This window comes from Brassica oleracea, chromosome C3 (genome assembly GCF_000695525.1).
Source record: "Brassica oleracea var. oleracea cultivar TO1000 chromosome C3, BOL, whole genome shotgun sequence".
Classification (NCBI taxonomy): Eukaryota; Viridiplantae; Streptophyta; class Magnoliopsida; order Brassicales; family Brassicaceae; genus Brassica; species Brassica oleracea.
In genome coordinates, this window is record NC_027750.1 from 17,997,975 (window position 1) to 18,021,933 (window position 23,959).

General features: G+C 33.4%; 2 protein-coding genes, 1 long non-coding RNA gene and 1 pseudogene across 20 annotated transcripts; 1 reads left to right on the forward strand and 3 right to left on the reverse strand.

Moving 5' to 3' along the window:
- The first annotated feature begins 4,621 nt into the window (after positions 1-4,621).
- LOC106332625 (1-aminocyclopropane-1-carboxylate synthase 11) lies at positions 4,622-6,559 on the forward strand. The gene is made up of 4 exons (XM_013771107.1): positions 4,622-4,886; positions 4,999-5,130; positions 5,225-5,385; positions 5,471-6,559. The coding sequence occupies exons 1-4, from the start codon at positions 4,746-4,748 to the stop codon at positions 6,429-6,431; spliced, it is 1,395 nt and encodes a 464-aa protein (XP_013626561.1). The 5' UTR covers positions 4,622-4,745; the 3' UTR covers positions 6,432-6,559.
- Positions 6,560-7,417: 858 nt separating this feature from the next.
- LOC106330018 lies at positions 7,418-9,658 on the reverse strand (annotated as a pseudogene).
- A 954-nt stretch (positions 9,659-10,612) lies between these two features.
- Positions 10,613-13,864, reverse strand: LOC106336028. 17 transcript variants are annotated; one of them, XR_001268810.1, is made up of 8 exons: positions 13,697-13,857; positions 13,529-13,600; positions 13,279-13,395; positions 13,037-13,213; positions 12,512-12,636; positions 12,117-12,327; positions 11,941-12,020; positions 11,162-11,781 (listed from the first exon to the last, which is right to left on the reverse strand). It is a non-coding gene; the product is annotated as an uncharacterized LOC106336028 (long non-coding RNA). The 17 variants fall into 17 exon arrangements; XR_001268811.1 differs by having other exon boundaries at positions 13,529-13,613; XR_001268807.1 differs by having other exon boundaries at positions 13,037-13,395; positions 13,570-13,600.
- A 4,070-nt stretch (positions 13,865-17,934) lies between these two features.
- On the reverse strand, positions 17,935-22,185 carry LOC106329208 (homeobox protein knotted-1-like 1). Of its 2 annotated transcripts, XM_013767818.1 has the most exons (6): positions 21,824-22,185; positions 21,440-21,628; positions 21,191-21,316; positions 20,957-21,095; positions 20,139-20,398; positions 17,935-18,401 (listed from the first exon to the last, which is right to left on the reverse strand). In XM_013767818.1, the coding sequence occupies exons 1-6, from the start codon at positions 21,863-21,865 to the stop codon at positions 18,195-18,197; spliced, it is 963 nt and encodes a 320-aa protein (XP_013623272.1). In that variant the 5' UTR covers positions 21,866-22,185; the 3' UTR covers positions 17,935-18,194. The 2 variants fall into 2 exon arrangements, with proteins under 2 accessions (XP_013623272.1, XP_013623271.1); XM_013767817.1 differs by having other exon boundaries at positions 21,440-22,185.
- Between the last annotated feature and the right edge of the window lie 1,774 nt (positions 22,186-23,959).

Sequence of the window (23,959 nt, forward strand, 5' to 3'; positions counted from 1 at the left end):
AAAATTTCAGTTGGACCAATCCATCCAAATATTATCTACTTGTCAGTATTACTTTAAATGGTGAAGAAAGAGGATCAGTAAAAATATAATTACTATGTAAGATATAAAATATTCCGTCTGTTTCCAAAAGTAAGATATTTTAGATTTTTCATTTGTTCCACAAAGATAGATTTTCTATATGTTTAAGGTACTTTTTAATACTTTTAAGAAACATTAAATGAAATTATTTGAATTGATTAAATTTCATTGGTGAAAAGTTATTAGAAAGTGTATAATAAAGTAAAAGAACAATTAAATTATAAACATTAATTGAATTCTTAATAAACGTGAACACATTAAAAAATTTTATTTTCGAGAACAGAGGGAGTATTAGATTTGATGTCCATAGACTTAGACATTCAATAGATATAATTTAGCTTTAAATTAAATGTAGCAAAACACAGAATTAAATGCGCCCAAAAAACAAACAAAGCTCCTATTAGGAAATAAGTACCTCACTAGAAGCTTTCAGCATGGAGGATTCTTTTTTTTTTTTTGCAAACCGCAATTTGATTTAAAATTAAACTTGGTTCAGTGCATACAAAAGCATGTTTGGCTACAGGGTCAGCCTTATCATTGGCGGCTACAGGGTCAGCCTTAAACTCAACGAAATTAAAAGCACGAGAAAGCGAAAATATAGCATAATGGAGGACGCCGTAGATTTTCAAGACGAAAGAGTTGTTCCTTATGATCTTGATTAACGATTTAGAGTCCGAATGGATCACGATCGATCCAATTCCACGGTTGAGGGCAAAGATTATGGCATGTCGAATAGCCAAGGCTTCCACCATTATGGGCGATGAGACAAATGTCTCGGTCGCTGCGTGTTGAAATGTTCATCTATCGAATTTATGCCCATACGGACCACCCGAAGATGTTCCATCAATCTCTACGCTACTTTTTAACTTGTCGACTTAGCTGGCCGCATCATCCATCAATCTATTTCTCAGTCTGACATACATAAGTACATCTTTGTATCTGGCTAACATTTATACTCGTCTCGTTATCCGACTATTATCGATAATATTAAAATAGAAACACAAATTTGGAGCCAACTTCGTTCTATGTAAAAAAAAAAAATTAAAAATACAATATAATATAGTTAATATCTTACAAAATTATTCTTAAGCCTGATGTATTTATTTATAACAAAATAACCCTAAATTCTCACCAAATTTATGGTAAGAACTGATGCCAAAAATTTTTTGTAAGAATTTAAATGGGATGATTATTAATGATTCCTTTTATAAGATGATATTATTTATAGGAACAAACATTACTGTCTATAGATCTTCACTTATTTAAGAAAAATATTTTTAAAAACTAGGTTTTTAACACCCAACGATTTAAATTTATATATTCACAATAGTAACAAATAAATATTTTAAAATATTTCTCATACGATCCGACATATTTAAACTTATTTCTCAAACAATATAAATAACAAAAACAAACTAATACTATTTAAATAAATTTTGGGTTTCTCTAATATTTTTTTCATTTTTCGAATAGTAAAACAATTCATCAAAATACAAAAAATGACAAATCTAATTTTTTTTCAATTTTATGTAAAACTTAAAGTATATAAAATTTAATTTTTAAAATATTATCAATTTTCTGGGGTTTTTAATGGGTCAACCAGGAGTAGGTCACATGTTAATGATAAGTTTTTAGATTTGTACCAGGTTTTATCAGATTTTTAATTAACAAATTTTTTAGTAAATTTAAACTGGATTATATATGGATCATCGGGTTTACTAGTTCAACCACGGGTCTGGATCGGATATGAAAACACTGAACATCTATTTTTAACATAAACATGTAGATCAAAATTCAAGAAACAATACCTAATACCAACTAACATTTTTACCCAAAAATCAAATTATGCGCTTTCAAAATGCTGGTTAAAATCTAGTTATCACATTAATGAAGCCAACAATGTTGAACTCTCTAATGTCCTATTTTCAGTTTAAGAAGACAACATACTATAAGTACGAAGACTCCATGAAGACTTAATCCACAAATATTGGACATATCCCTTATATATCAATTGAGAAACATTACAACATTGTTTTGTAGCCACGTGTCACCATGAGAATGAAATTCAGAATTCATAGAGAAATAAGTTGGTTCATTTTAACTTATATTATACTTTTTATTAAACTAGCTATTAATTTGATAAATAGTGTAAAAAATAATATTCTCGCACTTTTCTTAAATAAAGCTACGGAATTGCCTAATATGGTTAACATATATATATGAAAATTAATGATTATGAATAATAAATATTTGATAATAATGTTTGTAACTTAGCTCTTTTTGTTTAATTTTATATTATTAAAAGATTAAACAACCACATTAACCATATAATATAAAAATTATTTTTTTTATATGTTATATTTTAAATTTTTAAAACGACTGTAAATTACTAAAAACGTTATATGTCTCACACTAAAATTTTGTGATCAATGTTTTTTTGGTAATAACAAGGTACAAATGATCATAAATCGTATGAATATGAAGTCTCATTTACTAGACATTCATAACATAGAAAAATACTTAAATATGATAATTTCTAAATTTGTATTGAAAAAGTATTGAAAACTTAATATTTAAATTTTGAATTTTGCATTCAAAATATCGTACATTAGAAATTTTGTGTTTATCACATGAGTATGAATTCTTAATAATAAATATTAATATTGAAATTTAGTTATATACCATATAAAATAAATAAACTGATTGTTTTGATTTATTTACTAAAAAGTATCATAAATAAATAAGATATATTGTTTTGATTTATTTGTTTATTCTGATTTAATTATATACATAATATAATACGTAAATGAATACAAATAAAATAGATAAAAAATTATTTTTATATATAACATTTATTCCACGCAATTGCGCGGGTCTTAAGTTAGTTTTTACTAAAATATAAGTACGGGATGTTACGAGAATGTCTCTCATAATTGCCACTAGCCGTAATGATCGATGGAAAATGTGGTAACTATACCAGGAGAATTAAAATTTTAGATTTTAGGTTTAATAAAATAAAGTTTCCAAAAATTGAAGATCATTTAAGGAGGTGTTATTGGTTTATATATTTTGATTGATTTAGAAATCCATATAGTATTTATAAATCCAAGTAAAATATGTAAATCCGGGGGTTTTCCCTCGGATTTGAGTCTTTGTATTTTTAACTAAGAAATCCAAACAAATCCATTCAAATCCATTATAAAATCAAATATATTAGTAAATCCGTATGATTGAATAACACTTGATTTGATACAGAATTTATGAATCATTAAACCAATAACACATGATTTTAATACAGATTTGAAAATCTTAGAACCAATAACACTAGATTTAGTTCGGATTTTCAAATCCATTAAAATACAACAACCAATAACCCCTACTAAATTGAAACTTTCCCAAAATTAATAAAAAAAAAAAATTTGATAAAGGGCTTAAAATTAATAATTTTTAGTATGAAGACTTTCCATAAATGGAACAATTCTTGGAATGAAACTTTTTAAAATAGAAATTTTACAAAATGGTAACTTTCTAAATTAAGAAATTTTCCATAGTAGAATATAGGTTTCTTAATTAGAAAAATAGATCTATGATTTCCAAATCTTGACATATTCGAGACACGAAACTAAACCGTCATAATTTTTTAAACTTTCTTCGGTTTATTATTTGATCATGAAGATGATCTGAAAATATGACAACGAGATATTTCTAAAGATACTAAGATCACCTTATGGATTATTCCGGATCGACAGAAAACCTTGTTAAAGCATACTGTTTGTGAATCCAATCTCAGAAATGAATTTGGAAGAAACAACCATATATAATTTCAAATGATTCTCCCCTTTCGGTTATAGCTAGATCTATGAGTGGAGAAATTGCTTTGAAGATTTAGCTTCAAAATAGTCTGTTTGAATCGGCCATTTTTTTCTTCTTATTCTCGTTTTTTTTGTAGATGATATGGCTCCTTCTCCATGGAAGCTATTGGTGGCTACTCTGCTGACATTTCGATAGAGCTTCGCTATTTCAAAGTCCCGAGATCTATTTAAATTTAAAAAAAAAAAGGATTTCTTCCAGTGGAGATGAATTTTAATTACTACACCGAGGTTAACGAGTCGTTACAAGAATCTTGTTAAACTAATTTACAAATGGGTATATTGTATGATTAAATATCCGTGCTCTTGAACATGATACACCTCTGCTTATTGTTTATTTCCTTGCTGTCCACTGTCCAAAATAAAAACTTTTAAAACGAAAATACAGAGCACGACAAGTACAACGGAAACTAATAGGAAGTGAGGGAACACAACAAAGGAAATAATACTTCCGAACAATAAAGATTATGAGCATTAAATTAAAAATAAATGTGTGCGTGCGTGTGGGTCAAAACTAATAAACACTATTATGTACGTGTGTGTATTAGTCAAAAGAATCAACACCGTCACTCACTATAGCTAATAATGTCGGAGCAATGTCTCCTTGTAGACTATCCTCTGGATTATATATACACCATTCTTCGTGCTTGTTCCTCATCAGGGCTCACATTTTATATATATCAAAACTTTCACTCTAATAATTCTCTCTCCCTCTCTCTCTCTCTCTGCTACAACTTACAAGTATAAGTACTTGTCCTTCTTACATATATATTGATCACCGATTTATAACATCTAAGAATGTTGTCAAGCAAAGTTATCAACGAATCCCACGGACAAGACTCATCCTACTTTCTTGGATGGCAAGAATACGAGAAGAATCCTTTCCACGAAACCCTTAACCCTAGTGGGATTGTTCAAATGGGTCTTGCTGAAAACCAGGTTTGTATGAATTCTTAACTAATAGTACAAAACTAAACTACTGTGAAAAAAGCTCTGAAGTTCTTTGCCGAATGCCCGCTAATCTGTTGGTGTATAACCTTTGTTTATGCAGCTTTCATTCGACCTAATAGAGTCGTGGCTTGACGATCACCCCGAAGTCTTGGGTTTGAAGAAAAACGAAGAGTCAGTTTTTAAACATTTAGCTCTGTTCCAAGATTACCATGGCTTGCCGGCTTTCAAAGATGTAAGTAACACTAACTTCTCTGATATATTCAGAGTGCTAATCCAAGTTTTACTGTACTATGATGACACTAAGTATATATGCTTTGATGCGACAGGCCATGGCTAAATTCATGGAGAAAATCAGAGGGAGCAAAGTGAAATTCAATACAAACAAGATGGTGCTCACAGCTGGCTCAACCTCGGCCAACGAGACTCTAATGTTCTGCCTTGCTAATCCAGGAGATGCCTTTCTTATCCCTGCACCTTATTATCCAGGGTACGTTTACACTAACGTTTTCAAATTCATTACCGTTGGTTACAAGAAAGGCCACTAAATTTGTTTGTTGGCTTATCATTTAAAGGTTTGATAGAGATCTCAAGTGGCGGACAGGAGTAGAGATTGTTCCGATCCATTGTGTAAGCTCAAATGGGTACAAGATAACAAAGGAAGCATTGGAAGAGGCGTACGAACGAGCTCACAAACTTAACCTAAATGTTAAAGGAGTTCTCATAACGAATCCTTCAAACCCTCTTGGAACTTCCACCACCCGTGAGGAGCTTGATCTTCTTCTCACCTTCACATCCGCCAAGAAAATCCATATGGTGAGCGACGAGATCTACTCGGGGACGGTGTTTGACTCTCCTGAGTTCACCAGCGTTCTAGAAGTGGCCAAGGATAAGAACATGGATTTGGATGAAAAAATTCATGTTGTTTACAGTTTGTCTAAGGATCTAGGCCTCCCTGGATTTCGCGTAGGCTTGATTTACTCAAACAATGAGAACGTGGTGTCAGCGGCGACCAAAATGTCCAGTTTTGGACTTATTTCTTCCCAAACTCAGCATCTGCTAGCCAACTTGCTGTCTGACGAAAGATTCACGACCAAGTACTTGGAGGTGAACAGGAAGAGGCTCAGAGAGAGAAGAGACAGGTTGGTTTCGGGTTTGAAGAAAGCCGGGATCGGTTGTTTGAAGAGCAATGGGGGTTTGTTCTGTTGGGTTGATTTACGACACCTCTTGAAATCCAACACGTTCGAGGCCGAACACTCCTTGTGGACAAAGATTGTATGTGAAGTCGGTCTAAACATCTCTCCAGGCTCATCTTGTCACTCCGATGAGCCTGGTTGGTTCAGAGTTTGTTTTGCCAATATGTCAGACCAAACACTCGAGGTTGCTATGGACCGTGTACACGGTTTTGTAGAGGCCATGGTGATGAATACTAATCTTGGTAAACAAAAGAGAACAATGTGGGATTCAAGGAGAAGATCTCTGATCAACAAATGGGTCTCCAAGCTATCCTCTGTTCAATGTGAATCAGAACGTTGATGATTTTTTCTCCAAGATTTTTCTCGATTGCTTTCCAAATTTTCTGTTTCTTTTTTAATATGGTTTTTCACCCCAGATCCGGCACATGCCATTGTGGAGTTTAGCGCTACAAAATAAGAAAAAAGTACTGTTCTTTTTATGCGAGGATTGAATGAAAATCCTATTTGTGTTTTGTTCTTTTGTGTATTCAATTTGTATTCTTTTATTCTTTAATATTCATGTAATACTGTAACATGGAATAAAATCACTTCTTTTATTTCAAAGGAAACCTCTGTTGATTCATTTCCTGAAATTAAGGTAAATCGATCGTACAGGAGACACTGTACCAGTTTTTTGTACGATCCTTTTACATAAAAGCACATTTTGGCCAATTGGCGCACTTTTATTTCGTCTTTAGCCGTAATAAATGTTTTTTACCAAAAGGATAATATATTTTTAAAGATAATTATTGACCCAAATTGCCTTTAGTTATGATCAAAAGATTTTTTAACACATAAAAAATAAAATCATTTTGCATAATTTTATATTATTATTTATTATAGCTTTTCATTTGTTTTTTGATTATTTTAATTTATAAGATATATAAACGAATTTTTGATGAAATTGAAAATTACATTTTTTGTTCTTTTTGGTCGATATTTTTTGTTATAAATTTTGATATTCATATGTTTATTGACATTTTAATATTTTCATTTTATTTTTAAATCTCAAATTTAAATTTTACAAATAACTTATTATAGATAACATATCGTGGATCGTAGACCACGTATCGCGGACCGTGTATCTGGTTGAGTGTATTGTTGGATAGGTTGTGGGCACACTTTTGATGGGCATATAAGTTGTGGACAAGTGATACGTGGATTAGGAAATTTTGACGGAGAAGTGAGTACAAAGACGGATCTAGAACATTTTTTTACCGGGAGTACAACATTAGTTATAACTAAACTCATTTATAAAATAAAATTCTTAGAAAAATACCTTAAAATTTAATCTTGCGCTATTCCATTTTCTGGAATCCTTTTATCATAGCATCAGTTATTTTCTCAAATAATTCTTTCTATAAAAAATAAACAACACAATCATTTAAAAACTGACCACTTATATGCTTCTGCAAGATAGTCTTCACAATCTTCATCACGGAAAAACATTTTTCAACTGTAGTAGTGGCAACAAGTAAAGTCAAAACTAGTTTTAAAAGCCGAGAAACCTGGGGATGTGAAAGATGTTTCTTTGTCTCTACCATCATACATACAAGATCTCCAAGATCCTTCAAATTAGCAAATCTTTCATCTTCACGGATGTTATCAATATAAAGACCAAGTCGATGCTCAAGAGTCATCCGCTCCATATGATTAAAATTCTCAGGATAAAACTCAGACAATCTCATAACTTTCAAGTGATCAAACTCACAAAATGAACCACTGGGGGTCAAAGAAGCAATGCAACCAAGTAATTCAGTGTTTACCTCATCAAAGTGGTCATTAAACTCCTGAATTTGAATATCCAATATAGTGTAAAAGCATTCCACCTTATAATGATGCAAGTTGGTTATATTACTTTTTTTCTTGAATTCTTCGAATTAAACTCATCATTCATAACCAACAACTCAATCTTATAATTTTCACAAAAGGAAAAAACTTTGTTGATCAAAGATTCTCATCCATTTTCTCTGAGCTTATACAGTTGTTGCTTGGTAGATTTCACAAGCGACATAGCATTCAGAATATCCAAGTCTTTCCTTTGAAGAGCCTTTGATAAACTATATGTGATCCCAAAAATAAGCAACATTAACTATACGTAGCACACAAATTCAAAGGTGTGGAAGTAATTGAGAAGACCATTAGCTTGCCATCTTTTGACACCATCACTTTCGGCATACTCAAGTACTTTAATGATAGAAGAAAACAAATCAACCAACCGCATCAATGTTTTATAGTGAAAGCCTCCAACGATTTTTACCGGGTCTTTGAAATGAAACCTCTTGTTTTAGTCCTTTTCATGTCTTAATTTCACCTTTCTTAGTTATTTCCTTTATTTTTTTCCGAAAATCTTCTCGAATCATATTTTTCCTCTTACAAGAAGCCCCAACGACATTTAACAAACAGCAAGCTTATCAAAAAAAAAAATCCCCAACTCCAAAATGCTTTTGAGCAACTGCCACGACAGCTAACTGGAGCTGATGAGCAAAACAATGGACATAAAATACAGAACTGCATTCTCTCAAAATCAAAGATCTCAATCCGTTGAATTCACCCTTCATATTACTCGCTCCATCATATCCTTGTCCTCTTAAGTTTTTCATATTCAGTTCATGTTTAGCAAACAATGAATTAATATCACACTTTAGAGATAAAGAAGATGTCTCTTTCACATGATCTAGATCAACAAACCTTTCTTTAACTATCCCATGTTTATCAACAAAGCGAAAAACCACTGTCATTTGCTCTTTTATCAGAAACATCTGCAGACTCATCCACCAACAAGCAAAATATATCATGACCAACTTCTTGAATGACAGATTCAATAACTTCTTCTACAAAGCAATGGACTATATCTGTCTGAATTTTGTGGGACACCATCTGATTGTTTTTGGGAGCGTTCTCTAAAACAACCTTACTCACAAGCTCATTTAGCTCTGCAGTATATTTCACAAGCTCCAAAAAGTTTCCCTTGTTAATTGAATCGAGTGACTCATCATGACCTCAAAATGGTAGTCCTTGTGTAACAAATACCTACAAGCATCAATTGAAGCATTCCATCTGATCATGTATACATTTTAACCGCATCGTCTTGCTTATAAAAAGCATGAACAATTTATTGCCTCGGTCTCATCAAATAATCAGTATTTTCAATGCACTATTGTGAAAACTGTTCACTGCTCCAACATGATCTTGTAATCAGTCAGTCTTGTTCCAGTCATCAAAGCCAGTTATCACAAATGCATTACTTCAACCTTTTTTCAGTGTATTCTCTAAACAAGTAGCAGAACAAACAAAATGCTTTGTCCTTTTTCACACTATATTCCAACCAATCGTCATAGAGATCAAACCAAGATGGATTGAATATCTCAATTTAGATGTAAACAACCTTTTATGAAATTCATGATCACGAGGTTGACAAATAACATATTTGCGTCTTACCTCATCTCTTTGATTTGGAGGATATTCTGATATTTTTTTCCTTTCTCCGGGATCATAAGGTAAATTCTCCAAATCGTTTTCGGACATAGACTCACACTTTCTTTTGGGTTTGAAATATTTTCCACTGCCAATTTAACTGCAAAAAAAATTTTCTTTCATCAAACAAAAATTCTATAGTTTCTAAGTTTTAATGATTTTTTATTAACTAAGTACTCACGCTATGCTAACACAAAATTCCACACAAAATACAATATGTTTCTTACTGTTCATTTCCCATCCATTCTCATGTTAAATAGTTATTAAGTCTTTATATAGTTTACCAATTTGGAAGAAAAAACGTCTAGCATATAATCAATTAATTAAACCGTAACTACTGTAAATTTTTGATACTAAAATTAGACAAAAAAGTAACAGTTCTGATTTATGAAGCAACAATAATTTAATATAAAAATTGTTACCTGTGTTACTTTTCTGTTCATCTAATTTAGAGTTTATTAGTGGTTTGTCCGCGTTTCGCGCGGAGTATTTGTTAATTATGTGACATAATATGTATTATTTGTTGTATAACATAATATTTAATATTTGTTTTTAATCTAATTTCTTTTATCGTAAATTAACACTAAGTTGACAAATTCTATTTCAAGTATTTTTGTTCGTCTGATGTTGTTGTCATTGCTGTCAAAAACGGCACCTTCGCGTACATAAGTCATCTATATATATCCTTAAAGCTTAGCTATATTTATTGATCATTTGTATTATGTATATCACTTATTGTTATGTTTTTGTATGCGAGTTGTGAATAATTATTAAATGCAGACATAAATATTTGTATTATATGAAAACGAACATATAATTTAAGTGGCATTGGAAAAATTCCCAAATCTAAATGCATTCTTAAGTATAGTATAGAAGAATAATTATTGTGATGTATTAGTTTTGAGTTTATTTATTATGAAATTCGCGCTCGAAAAACTTACTTGTAAAAATAACACTTGCTTATTGTAGTTTTTTGTTAGTAAAAGTTTCTACTGAATGTAGTATTCAGAAATAACATGTGTCTGGTTCGAGACCATTAACAAATCTTGTGTGTTATTTCTGAACCAGACACTTAAAATACATTTAATATTCGAGATAACCAATACTTCCTTTCACCATCTTAATAACATGTGTCTGGTTAGAGACCATTAACAAATCTTGTGTCTTGTGTTTTCAGTCGTTACCAAAAGATCATTTCCCATCAAATGCTTTGAACAAAGTCTCCAGTACAGCACCCAAAACGTACCTAAACAAAGTGCAGTCATTAGAAAGACTTGGACATCATGTGAAGCATAACAGAGCACAAGAAAGCAACGATTGTCACCCTTAAGAACGTTCCCATAAAAATTTCCTCGAAAGGGCCCAGGATTTACGCTAACAAAGCTCCAGCAACTGCTTTGCGAAGAAAGAAGCATTATCCCGACCTCCCAGCCAAGAGCAGGACAAATGAGATAATATGGTCCCGACCAAGGAAGTTGTTACAGAATAAACTTGTATCTCAGTTTTTGAAAACACTCAAATTTGGTTAAATTCTTTAGTTTACACATTGAGCAATACAAAGGATTGAAATTCTTTTGTATTATTATCAGATGGCATTAGCGAAAGAATCGAACATTTATTGTTCCTAGTTATACTTTTATAAACGCTAAGGTAGGTTATTTGTTTACTGAAAATTTTGCTGAGAATAAAAAGAACAAAAGACTCTGGATGAATGCAACAAAAAAAGAAATGAAAGAAAGAAATGTTCTCTATCTATCCAAAAGGTAGTCACTCTTGTTGTCTCGGAGTTGCTCTTGGAGCTTTTGTTACATCAAATTTGCTCAAACCACGGATCAGTTTGATGATATGAAGTTGTCTTTCTATTCAGATTGAGTTTGCTTCTTGTGATTCTAGTAAACTACCAGTTTGTGGTTCAGGTCGAGAGCTTCAATGGCCTGTACACAGGTTCTATAGAAGAAGAGTTGGTCCTAAATGTTTACCTGAAGCAGACTTCACACGCAGTGTATAATGGCTCTTGCGAACCTGTATGGAGATAGTGAAGCCCCTTAGCGCATATCTCAAGCTTCTGTCTCCAGCTCAACCTAGGATTATCCGAGTCATACATATGGTCTTTAAGCGTTCCTTTTTTCATATACTCATACACAACGATCATCTTGCTTTCATCATTGCAATACCTGATTAAAGAAACCAAATGCATGCGTCTGAACTGAGACAACATTTTGATCTATGTCCGGAATTTTTTCGATGTAAAGCTATATCGAGCTGATTACTATTTCTGTGTTCGAAAATTAAAAAAAAAAAAAAAATTACATTCTGTGTTTGGAAATACTCACGGTCCAAAAAAGATTGATTCTGGTGAGATACCATGTAATAGAAAGCTTTCTTTCGTCGTTTGCTCTTTATCTCAGGGACACTGCACTCAAAACAAAAGAGAACAGTTCGATCCAATTAATATTTTTAATATATTCAGTATTTCATCAGTGGAAGAGCAGAGAAGTTGGTTTCAAACCTTTGGAAAAGGCACCAACAAAAGTGAAAGTAATTGTCGGTCAAGAAACGCACTAACGGATGGGTTACGTGAAAGTGGTCACCTGTGAGGGAGATGTGATATAAGCATTTAGCTCAGACAGTGTTAACGTTTCGATCTTCTTAACATCACCATATTTTGTAGACGTTGAGGATGAACCTTCCTACTGAGACCAACCTTGTGGTGACCAACTCTGTATATGATTTATAACATGAAGAAATGTAAGTTATTTGCAGAGTAACAAAGGTTATAACTCCTTACTTTGTGAGATAACTTTGATTGGCAACACTCTCATGTTCAAAAAAGAAATGTGTTCCTGGAGTAGCATTTAGAAAAAAATTGGCCTAAAATAACAGATGAGTGTTAGAAATGGTTACCTCCAACTAATTTAGGGTTGATATTGGTGGCTACAGAAACCTTTGGTTCCACACCTGACATTACTAATTCCTTATCGAGGAGCTCCGCAAGGTTGTCGAATACACTTATGCATGCGGGTCCATCCCTGCAAAGTTGAGCATTCAGACAGTCGGACGTTAACAATTAAATGACATTTTGCAACCCTATAGCCTCAACCTTTCCACATATGAAAATAGCAAAAGATATAGAGCAAAATGAATAAAAATTAATACCACTACACAAAGTTATAGACTTTTATCATGACATTCATCACATAATAATTTTTTTTTAAAAGTTTGATACAGAGAAACTAAGGGTTAAGAGAGAAAGTTTTCCTATTCCAAGCTTCTTCCGACAAATAAAGTTGTATATATTAAATTAGATCCACAGTTTCTAAAATTAGATATCTCAGAATAGCATGAAGCAGTCAACAACACAGAGAATGAACCTTTTCCCTAACCACACACAGACTTAATTAGTACTTCAGGGAAGCCTGTTAACTAAACCTGAAGATGTAAGCTAGATGTCATGTAAACGACGTAAGGTCAGACGACAACAACCAAACCGCTAAGGGGATCTATGTGAAGCAAGTAATGAGTTCAGGCTTCAGCCATGAGGCGTCGAGTGGATTGGGTTTCTCGGTCTAAGTGGTCCTTATGCCCCGCACCTCCCCCCAATGATATCTGCAGAGGAACATAAGGATTAATGGCAGATTTTAGAGGATGAAATAAATTATGAAGTGTCTAACTGGCAATTCAGTGTTTGGGTTAGCCAGTGACAATAGCTGGTCGAAATTATGAAACTTGTTTGCTCTATGAATCTGATTGAAACAGGGGCATCAGCGAATCTGAAGTTTTGGATGCTCCTGGTGACATAAAAAACAGTTAGCTCATAAAAGGGATCCTTGTTTGAGCAGGTGTTTGAATCTAGATGGTGAAGGATTAAAATAAAATCATGGATTAAAGTAACTTATAAGAGATTAAAGAGAATCAGATAACCTTCCCGTCAATCAGAACCATGTCAACACCCATGAACTTACCCCTTTTCTCAGCAATGACCTTCCTTCAATTCTGAAAATGGAATCTGGAAATTAACCATTCATTTTTGGATCTTTTCTGGAGAACTCTTGAAAAAACGTTAGCAGACAGACGGACTATGAAACTCACTTGTGAAATTGATCGGAGGAAAGACTCATTTAAGAAGAGGTAATGGGTTTCATTGATTCAACTCGACGTTACCTCGTAGAACCGAGGCGAAGAGGAAAAGGTACGACTCAAGTTCGAGGAAGTTCAAGGAAGCCGAAGTGATTGAGGAAGGTGCTAACGGGTCTCCCCATTATAGGCCTAATCTTAAAACACAATTCTTAATATATTGTTGGTCAAGCCCATTGAAAACAGCTTTCAATGATTTAAAAAAAAAACGACACGGGTCCTAAAAAGCCCAGATAAAAGAATAAAAAGTTTGTTTTTGAGTTGCCACGTGGCATAAAACTCCCCTATGTGAATGATGACGTGGACACCTAAGAGGGCAGATAACTGCCAACTTTATAATTATAGATTTTGTGATTGCAAGCAGGAAACTTTAATTGGAAAAAGAAAAGAAGACAAAACGAAAGATGAAGACGTGAGGCACTAGGTACACTTTTCGCCATCCACTTCTTTCATTAATTTTCTTTTGTTTTGAATGGGTTTCTTAAATTGGGATTTGTACTTTAATTTTGGGCTACAATTATGTTTTCTTGAGTAATGATTTCATCCAAATTTTTTGTCGGGATACATTTCCTTATGTGTTCACTAAATAATTATACCTAACTAACTATATAATTCTTTTTTTGAAAAAGTAGACTGGGGCACGTGACCCCGTAGACCACCACATACGTCCGCCTCTGAGGGCATCTCCAACCACTAACATCATTTTAGTGTCAAAACTACATTATTTTAGTGTAATTTCAACACTAAAACCGAGGTTTTCTCCAACCATAACACTAAACTTCACACTAAAACTATTTTATAATATTATATGTATTAAGTTTTTCATTTATCATTTATTTAATTGTATGTTTTAGTAATAAAGTAAGTGAATAGTGTTTTAGTGTGATGAATAGTGTTTTAGTGTGGTGAATAGTATCACACCAAATTTGGTGTTAAATTTTAGTATTGCACTAAAATGGTGTGATTTTTGCAGTTTCATTGAAGAGGATTTGAAGTAAAAATTACACTAAAATAGTGTTTTGCAGTTGGGTTGGAGATGGCCTGAGTGAGTATAAAAAGTTAGATACGATTTGAGAACGTATTTTTCTAAAAGAAATCCACCTTGTTTAAGGATTTACATCAAAATAACATATTAGCTAGTTGAAAGTAGAAAACATTTTCTGAGAGACTTATTTCAGGTGGTGAGATCGTGGATGATGGGTAAGTCGTGAATATAAAATTCATGGATGGGTGAACCCTGCAAAATGAATCGCAATATTCTCCGTAGATGGTAGATCTGTGAATATGTTTGTTTCATCAAACATTAAAAGTCGTGTACACTTTTCATGGCATAGATCTTAAAGCAACGTCATAACTGAAGTGTGATATTGCGGTGTGAATACGTTTGATATGCTCAAATTTATCCTATTGAGCTACTCTGCAATTTCAGAAATGCATTGCAATATTTAAGGATCAAATCCACAAAAACTCTGGATTCACAATAAAATTCAGTTATCGAATTAATCCAAACAAGTAAATAGAACACAAAAAAAGGCAGCAAATAAAGAGGTTGTCAACTATGGAGAAGGGCACTAGACTCAGGGAAATTTGAAGTAAATCAGAATTGTAGATCAAACAATTTCTCAAGGTTTATGAAGAATAGTCCTTGAACTCAAACAATATTCAAATAAATCAACTTTCATTGCATGTACTATTTATGTCTAGATCCTAGAATTCCAAATCTCTTGCCAGAGCCATGGCAAATTGTGCATGGTCAGAGTTGTTCCCTTTGACCATAATATCTATCTCCGGTTTGAGGGCTCTGATCATAGACCCCTTCTCACCATGTTCGATCAAGCAATTAAGCAAAAGAGAGGCACGTTTCGGTTTGATAGAAGATTGCGCAAAAAAATCAAAAATCCGAGAATTGGTTCAATCTCACTGGTCTTGCTCGGAGCCCGAATCAGTCATCTCCAAAACAAACAGGGTCAGAGGCAAAATCATCGAGTGGACGAAGGATAAGAATGCTAAGAGTATTGAAGTGACCAAATCTACCCAAGACCTCTTAGAGGAAGCTCTCTCTCTCTCTCTCTCTGCCCATGTTCCAGACCCGGAGTGTATCTCATCCATCTCTCGATTACTTGAACAGGCCTATCTCGACGAGGAAGAATATTGGAAACAGCAGAGTCGAATTCAATGGCTCCAATGTGACGATCGTAACTCTGGTTTCTTTCATGCCGTCACGAGGGGCAGATGACAAGCAAACAAACTCTCTATTATTGAGGATGATTAGAGAGTTATTCATGACACTAAGGAAGGGATTGTGAAGGTTATTTCTCAATACTATCATGCCATCTTCTCCGCCTTAGGATTCGACTGTGTCGCAACCGTAAATAAGGCTATTTCCCCTTGCATCTCTGCCTGCGATGACTCCCAGCTAATGTATATTCCGGATAGAGAAGAAGTCCGCAAGACAGTCTTTGCTATACACGCGGACAAAGCCCCGGGACCAGACGGGTTCTCCGCTGGCTTTTATCATTCTACTGGGATATTTATAGGTTGGGATATTTATCTGGACATCTGAGAGTTCTTTGACACATGGTACCTTCAACGCAGAAAAAATGAAACCCATATTCGACTCATCCCAAAATTCTCCTTCCTGAGGAAGGTATCTGATTTCCGACCAATCGCGCTGTGTACTACTCATTATAAAATCATTGCGAAGATTCTGCCTAATCGCCTACAGCCAGTCAGCCACTTCTCCCTCATATCATCTCTCCGCATCAGTCAGCATTCGTGCCAAAGAGAGCTATAGGTGATGGTACGATCCTGACCAGCCTCAACATGAGGGATTCAAAGATCAACAATCAACCAGCTAGGAGGGTGATCAAGACACAATCTAATGGGCTGTTTAGAAGCTTCACTGATCTGATCCGAGATATAATGGATAGAGAGAATACAAAGGCTACTCTTGTTGCAGCCTTTGATACACTTGATCAGGCTTTGAATCAGCATAGAAGACATGAGATTAGCCAGGAGAGACGTCCAGCTAGAAGGCAACACATCGAGATTGGACAAAGATGGCTTTTGCATTAGAGTTCAATGGAGAAAAGTGTTACATGGATCCATAAGGATCTCTTTGTGTGCAAACTGGACCAGGAGGACATCAAGGATGAGTTGGGCTTCATCATGGGTGTGCCCAAGAAGTGGAAAGACAAACCAGCTTGGTTTAAGTTGGTCGATTTCTTTAGCTTAGGTGTATTTCCGATTTCTTGTAATGCTAAACAAATTAGGATTAGGATTTGGTTTTCATAAACCAATTAGATATAGGTTTTGGTTTTCAGTTTTAGATTAAAATTAAGTGTTTTCTAGTTAAGATTTTCTACATGACTTTTATATAAGCCAAAAGCTGCACATATTGTAGCTTATTCTTTTAATAAAACTAAAGCTTTTGGCTTTTTGAAAACGTCCCTTTGGGGACACCCTTACCTTGTTCACGTGGAGACCAAGATTTCTTTGTCACACTAGGTACTAGGTAGCGTGAGCTTCCGTGGTTCATCCTAGACATGAAGCAGGGTGCACATATATCTCAGGAGTCGCTAAACAACTCTAGAGCATTCCATAGCTCTATGGTGAAGAACCCCTAACGTTCTGGAGCTTCTCAGGCTAAAGGATCCACCCATCATCCCTTTAGTGTGATTGGGACGAGGTCTTCCTATCCAAGGCCGAACCACAACAACGTCCTCATCACTCATGATATTCTCTACTATGTCCGTACATCAAAGGCAAAGGTCCGATGTTCTATGGCGGTTAAGACCGACATGAATAAGGCATATGATCGCATTGAGTGGACCTTCCTTGAGGCGGTGCTTCGGAAGTTGGGCTTTTACGAAAAGTGGATATCTTGGGTCATGAGCTGTGCGACTTCGGTTTCATACTCATTCCTAATCAATGCCGGCCTGCAAGGGAAATTATTATCCTCGAGAGAACTCCACCAAAGGATCCGCTCTCACCGTACCTCTTTATCTTGTGTACATAAAATATTTTTCAGAAGGTGTATGAAAGCTCAAAACAAATTATTTTGAATATTATTGGGGGCACGTGCACCTATTCCTCTCGTCCTACATCCGCCCCTGGGTGTATACAAGTGACTGAACGATGTAACGTTTTTTCTTACACACATTTCATAAAGAGATGTAAACGGATCAAGAAAATTCATAAAAACATCTCTTTTCACACATTATTAGAACACATATTATAAATAAAACATTATGAAAAATACAAAATAAAAAGTGAAAATGACTAGGAAGTCTCAAACCCCTTGAACGATATAAGACATTAAATACGGGTAAGAAAATAAAGCTATAGGTAGCAAACTTGTGAAGGAAAGTTGAAATCATGAACTGTAAACGAGAGAGGCAACAAAAGGTTGTTATTATATGGCTAACCCTTCTGGATATCTGCATGTGGTCTCTTATGGTCCAAGACGATAAGGACCATCGCCCATGTAATGACCATCCATGTATAGAGCTGCGTGGTGCGGGTGCTGTAGACCATCCATCACCATGAACTGCATGTCCTCGGACGGTTTCCAGTGACGTTTTCTTTGGTTTATGAACCAATTGTTGATCTGTTTCTGATCTAACCCCGTTGATTCCGCCAACGCCACCTTCTCTGATTCCTGCCACACAACACAAATCAGAACCATATCCATATCATCACTTTTTTAGTATTGTTCATTGTTTAAAAACGGTAGATTTAATCATAAAAGCTAGACGATATTAGTTTCAATAAAAGAAAAAGTAGATGTTCTATAAAAAAGGTAGATGATAGTCAGACCAGGTTATAAAATACAGTCTGCTGCTTCGAACAATCTAGATGACTGAAGAATATTAAGGCCCTCGTTATAAGGGAAAAGTATATCATTTCAAGGTTTCCGAACATACAAAATAATGATATACTATGGAAATTTTAAAGCAAACTTATCTTATTTTCTTATAGAACTTTTTAGCAACACACATATACCAACGCGCTTTCAATAAATATGATATAACACTTATCTTATTTTCTTATTTTCTCAGATCATTCAACTTCTTTTGTAACACAAAATGTAATGCCATGCACTTCTCAGACAAGAATCCAAACAAATATTTGTGTAAATACATAACCTAATTTGAAACAAAATATTTCCCTCCAATTTTTCAGTTTATTGTAGCTTTAGACGACTGATTTTTTTTTACAAAGCAGAAGCATGGCTCTGTTAGGGTATCTCCAACCATAATACTAAAATTGGTGTTGAAATTACATACACCAAATTGGTGTTTAGGTGTTAAACTTTATTTTTCATGTCCAACAATCACACCAAATTCTACACCAAAACAATATTTTATTATCAACTTTTTAGTTATAAATATATATATATATATTTATATATTTATTAGATTTGGTAATTTTATCTTTATTTTTATTTATATAAGCTATTTTTCTTTTAGTTAATGTGTATACTTTATTATTTATTTTATTTAAAATGTTTGTCAAAATTAAAACTTTATACATTTAAAATGAAGATCATTTTTATTCTGTTACAATTTAATATAATTGATGATACTAATTTAATTATATTATTAATTAAAATATAAAATAAAATAATAGTTTAATGTTTTAGTAATGTGAAAATACAAATTAAAAATACAAGAAATTATGATATACTCATTTTAACTGTAAGTTATAAGTAACTAAGTAAAAAAACTAATCTATCTATTATTAAATAAATAATAATAAAATATATTATTGTAATATTTGGTGTAATGAATATTGTTAATTTGGTGTAATGCTTTTTACATTGCACTAAATTTGGTGGGATAGTATCACTTTTGGTGTTTCATTGGAAGTGGCATCATATTTACCAGAAAAAATACCAGTATTTTTTAACAACAAACAGCCATTCTATAATATATCAATTTTTTGTGGTAAATATGTATTCCTTTATTAAAAACCTTTCGCGATCACCACATTCGGTTTTATTTGTTTTATTTCCTGAAGCTGATAAACTATAACTATAGATCCACGGACTTAAACTTAAAAATTATTTCAAAATTTAGTAAATGATAAAAATGCTTATCAGCAATATATGTGTAAACGTGTTTGATATATATATGTATATATACATATGTTATGAAATATATGGAAACGCATAAAGGTTTGAACACAAATGATCTCTGCAAAGAGCCTAGCATCTACAAATGATCCCTGCAAAGAGCCTAATCGGCCTAAGGAAGGCCCTTTAGAGAAAATCAGGGCAAATTGGAGATTCCCAGCATCTACACTGTTTTCCAAAAGACTGGTTCTAGTATTTATATAGAGTGTATATTTTAAAAAAACTGAAAGCATAGAGAGATGAGAGTAAAATTATACGTACAGAAGGATACGGCCACTTGTAATGCAATTCCCACCACGTGAGAAGCTTCTGCCTTGCTTCTTTGGGAAGTTTACCTTTCTTTTTTTTCTTGGACAGTTCTTGCTTTAGACTGCTCAAGTATCCACTGTACTTCTTCAGCAAGTGATTCTTGAGTTCCCGATCTTCCGCCCTCGGGTCTATTTCCGGTAATTCTGCTTCCCCTCCACTGTTGTTATTATCTTGCTCTTCGTCTGATGATTCTATTCCTTCACTTTTCCCATCTGTTTCAAATTTTAGCTTTTCATCAGTCTTATATTTTGATTCATAATTCACGAGCAATTTAATCGTACTGACTTTTTTATGAAAATTCGAAACATTTTGCATACTGGAATTGAGAATACCTATTTGTATTTTTTTTCATAGTGAACAACAAAAAGTGTTTGTGACAGTAGTACTTTGGGCCGGGTTAAAAGTAAGAAACCAAAAAAAGCCCCACCCTCTTTGGATGGATTCCGCAATAGGGAAAACAAGAACAAATATGCACATCTGTTTGCAGCCTACGAATTTCTATCATATTAACTATTATATTTTTATGATCTTAATTAACACTTGAATGTTTAGATAAAAAATTTCACCAAATATAATCATAATTAATTTTTGGTCGCCTTATCACAATCTAATTGGTACAAAACTTTCCCGGGAACCAAAGAAATATGCGCCAATGTTGCTCATGAAATTCATCATGAGCCCTACCTTGGCATTATATTTTCTTTTCTACAGTCAATGGTTACATGTGGGTATATGCATGTATATGTATTTGTGAGTTTTATGACATTTACCAGGATTGTTGAGGATGTGAATGGGACCCTGACACAACATGCTAATTTGAGATTCAATACGACGTATATACTCCATTGCTTCTTCAATGGGCCGTGTTAGCTCCTCTCGATATTTAACCAGCATATCACAGTATGCTTCCTGTTGATAAAATTTACCATACAAACAAAAATAAAGACTTAACATATACACTTGAAGAAACGACCCACTATAATTCAGTTTGATAATTAATTTACCATGAATTGATCCAATTCCGGGTCTCTAGACAGCGCAGTTACGGACGCTGTTGGCCGCTGCTGCCTCGCCTCGAACTCTTGTCTTGCCGCCGTAATTTTATCGACCACCTCAGGTGGTGCTCCAATCTGTATATGCAACCCGTTAACATATTTACGCATATCATCTCGTTAATTTAAACAAACAAGAGTGGTATTTTATATATTACTACAACAAAAATAAAACGAAATCCAGTGCTAAATCTATATAACCTTCTGGCAGTCCAAGTAGGCGTGTAGGAGGGTGGAGTAGTGGGGATGAGCGATGATCTTAGCTTTCATGGATTCCGTATCATTGTTGTTGTTGTTAGTTTCTTGAGTATTGTGGATGGCTTTCATCAACATAGAGTAGTGATTGATTCTTGAGGAGCTTGCTTCTGATTTAACAGATGCGTTGGTAGGCTGATCATGATCGGATCGGAAGCAATTCTCAGTCGTTTGAGGAAGAAGAGAGCTCATATGTGGGAACAACATGTGTTGTTGATGATTATTGTTATTAGTATTATTGTAACCAGAACCATAATTGGTATTATTGTTGTTGGTGGTGGTGTTATCATTTTTGTTGGAAGAAGAGATTGGAGAGTACAAGAAACTTACTCTATGAGGAGTGGATCTGCTTTCATGTTGATATTCTTCCATACCCAGATGAATAAAAGTTGAGAGAGAAAGAGAGAGAGAGAGAGAATATAAAAAACTAATGTGATAAAAATAAAACCCTAGAAAATAAAGGGATGGGTGCAAAATGAAGGGGATGTATGTATTCTTTCTTTTGTTCTTATTTCAATCAAAGGTCGATGTTAGACTTTAACCAAATCAAATCCACATGACTAGACGACTCATATCTACGAATCAGAAAGGTGCTTCATAAAAAAAATTGTGAGGTGAAGTTGCACCCAACAAAACAAATAAATTGAAAACGAGATATTTTGAGGAAGAAAAAACGAACTAAGTAAATAGAATTCGTCAAAAAGTGACATGGAAGAGAAGAAATTATAAAAAGATGAGAGAGAAAGAGGAGAGATGTGTTAACAATAATTAAGAAGTTGGGTGGGTTGAGTGGATTGACAAGACGTCGTTTGCTTTGGTGGCAATAATAAATATTTGAAAATTAAAAATAAAGGTAAGAGAGAATGGACAAGAGATAAGGCAAAGGCTTCCCTTCTTTCCTCCTTTCTCTTCTGTTTCCCTCTCGTAGGCTTATTCTGTATTAGAAAATTGAAAGTTTTTTTTCTTCTTTTGGGTCAAAAACTAAGTTTGTTACTCTATGATATATAATGTGGTTAAACTCTAGGATTAAGATGTACCGTCAATGTTTTGATTATTAAGATGTACCGTCAATGTTTTAATGAACCAGGTCTCCGCGGCTATATCAGTACCGATACATTTTTGAGAAAAGAAAAAGAGGAAAATATTTGTTAACCCTACCCCTACAAGAAGATCTATTTATGTAACAGATTGGTTGATGTGCAGATATTTGTAAGCATTTTTTAAATTAAATTTAGATGTTTTGAGAATATGATCAAATGATTAATTTCTGATTTGAATTCGTATTACATCGGTGGAGAGAGATTATATTGTACTCGTTTTCGGATAGAAGATTGCACAAGAAACAGAGAAGATAAAGAAAGAAATTATAAATATGCTTCACTGGGTGTTACACGAAGTTCTATCAGTTTCAACTATTGGCTCTATGATAAGACCATGCTACAAACACTTCTTTCAACACTTGTTCTGTTCCACGGTCAACAATCAATTTTATATTTATTCATCTCAAGATATATATTACTCTATTTCATGATTCATGATTCATGAAATCTATAGAGTGCGAAATATTTTATACAAAAAGAAAGAAGCGAAAGTCCTAGGGATCTAAATTAAAAACATCCGCTCATCGAAATTTTTATAATTATTCCTTCACCGGATTTGTTCAAATGCCCTAAGGCCATTTCTATCAGAGGAGGTGCCAACCATCTCTTATTTCTACAAACACGACTTAGAAGAGTTTAACATAGACATAGGTTGATGGACTGGTCTTTGACTATCAGTCATATCGAATAGCAATTTCGATGAATTAGTATCTGAAAATCTAATGTTAACTAAACTCATTTATCCTTTTTATTTAACATTAGGTAATTTGGGTATCCCCTATATATTAATTGAGAAGCATTTGAAAAATTAGAACCTTAATTTTGTATTAATTAAAAAAAAACCTGAAATCCTAGGTGGCACTCTAAATGCCTTCTAAATTTCATTTCAAAGAATTCTAGAGCATCTAATATAAAGTATAGTTTAATCTAATGGTGTCACACTATTCCATAATTATATAACACTAAAGAACATTATATTAACCTAAAATATATGAAGTGTGTATTCTTTCCTTAAATAAAAGCTACGGAATTACCTAATATGATTTACATATATACGGGAATTAATGATTATGAATAATAAAGATTTGATAACAATTTTTGCATCTTTCTTCATTTTTGTTTAAATTTATATTATTAAAAAAACTTAAACAATCACATTAACCATATAATAAAAAAATTAGATTTTTTCTTATATGTTATATTTTGAATTTTTTAAAATGACTTTAAATTACAAAAATGAAGAAACCTTTATATGTTATATATTTTTTAAACGACTTTAAAATACAAAAATGAGGACACCATATATGTTATATTTTTCTTATATGTTAGAATTTTCTTATATGTTATATTTTGAATTTTTTTAAAA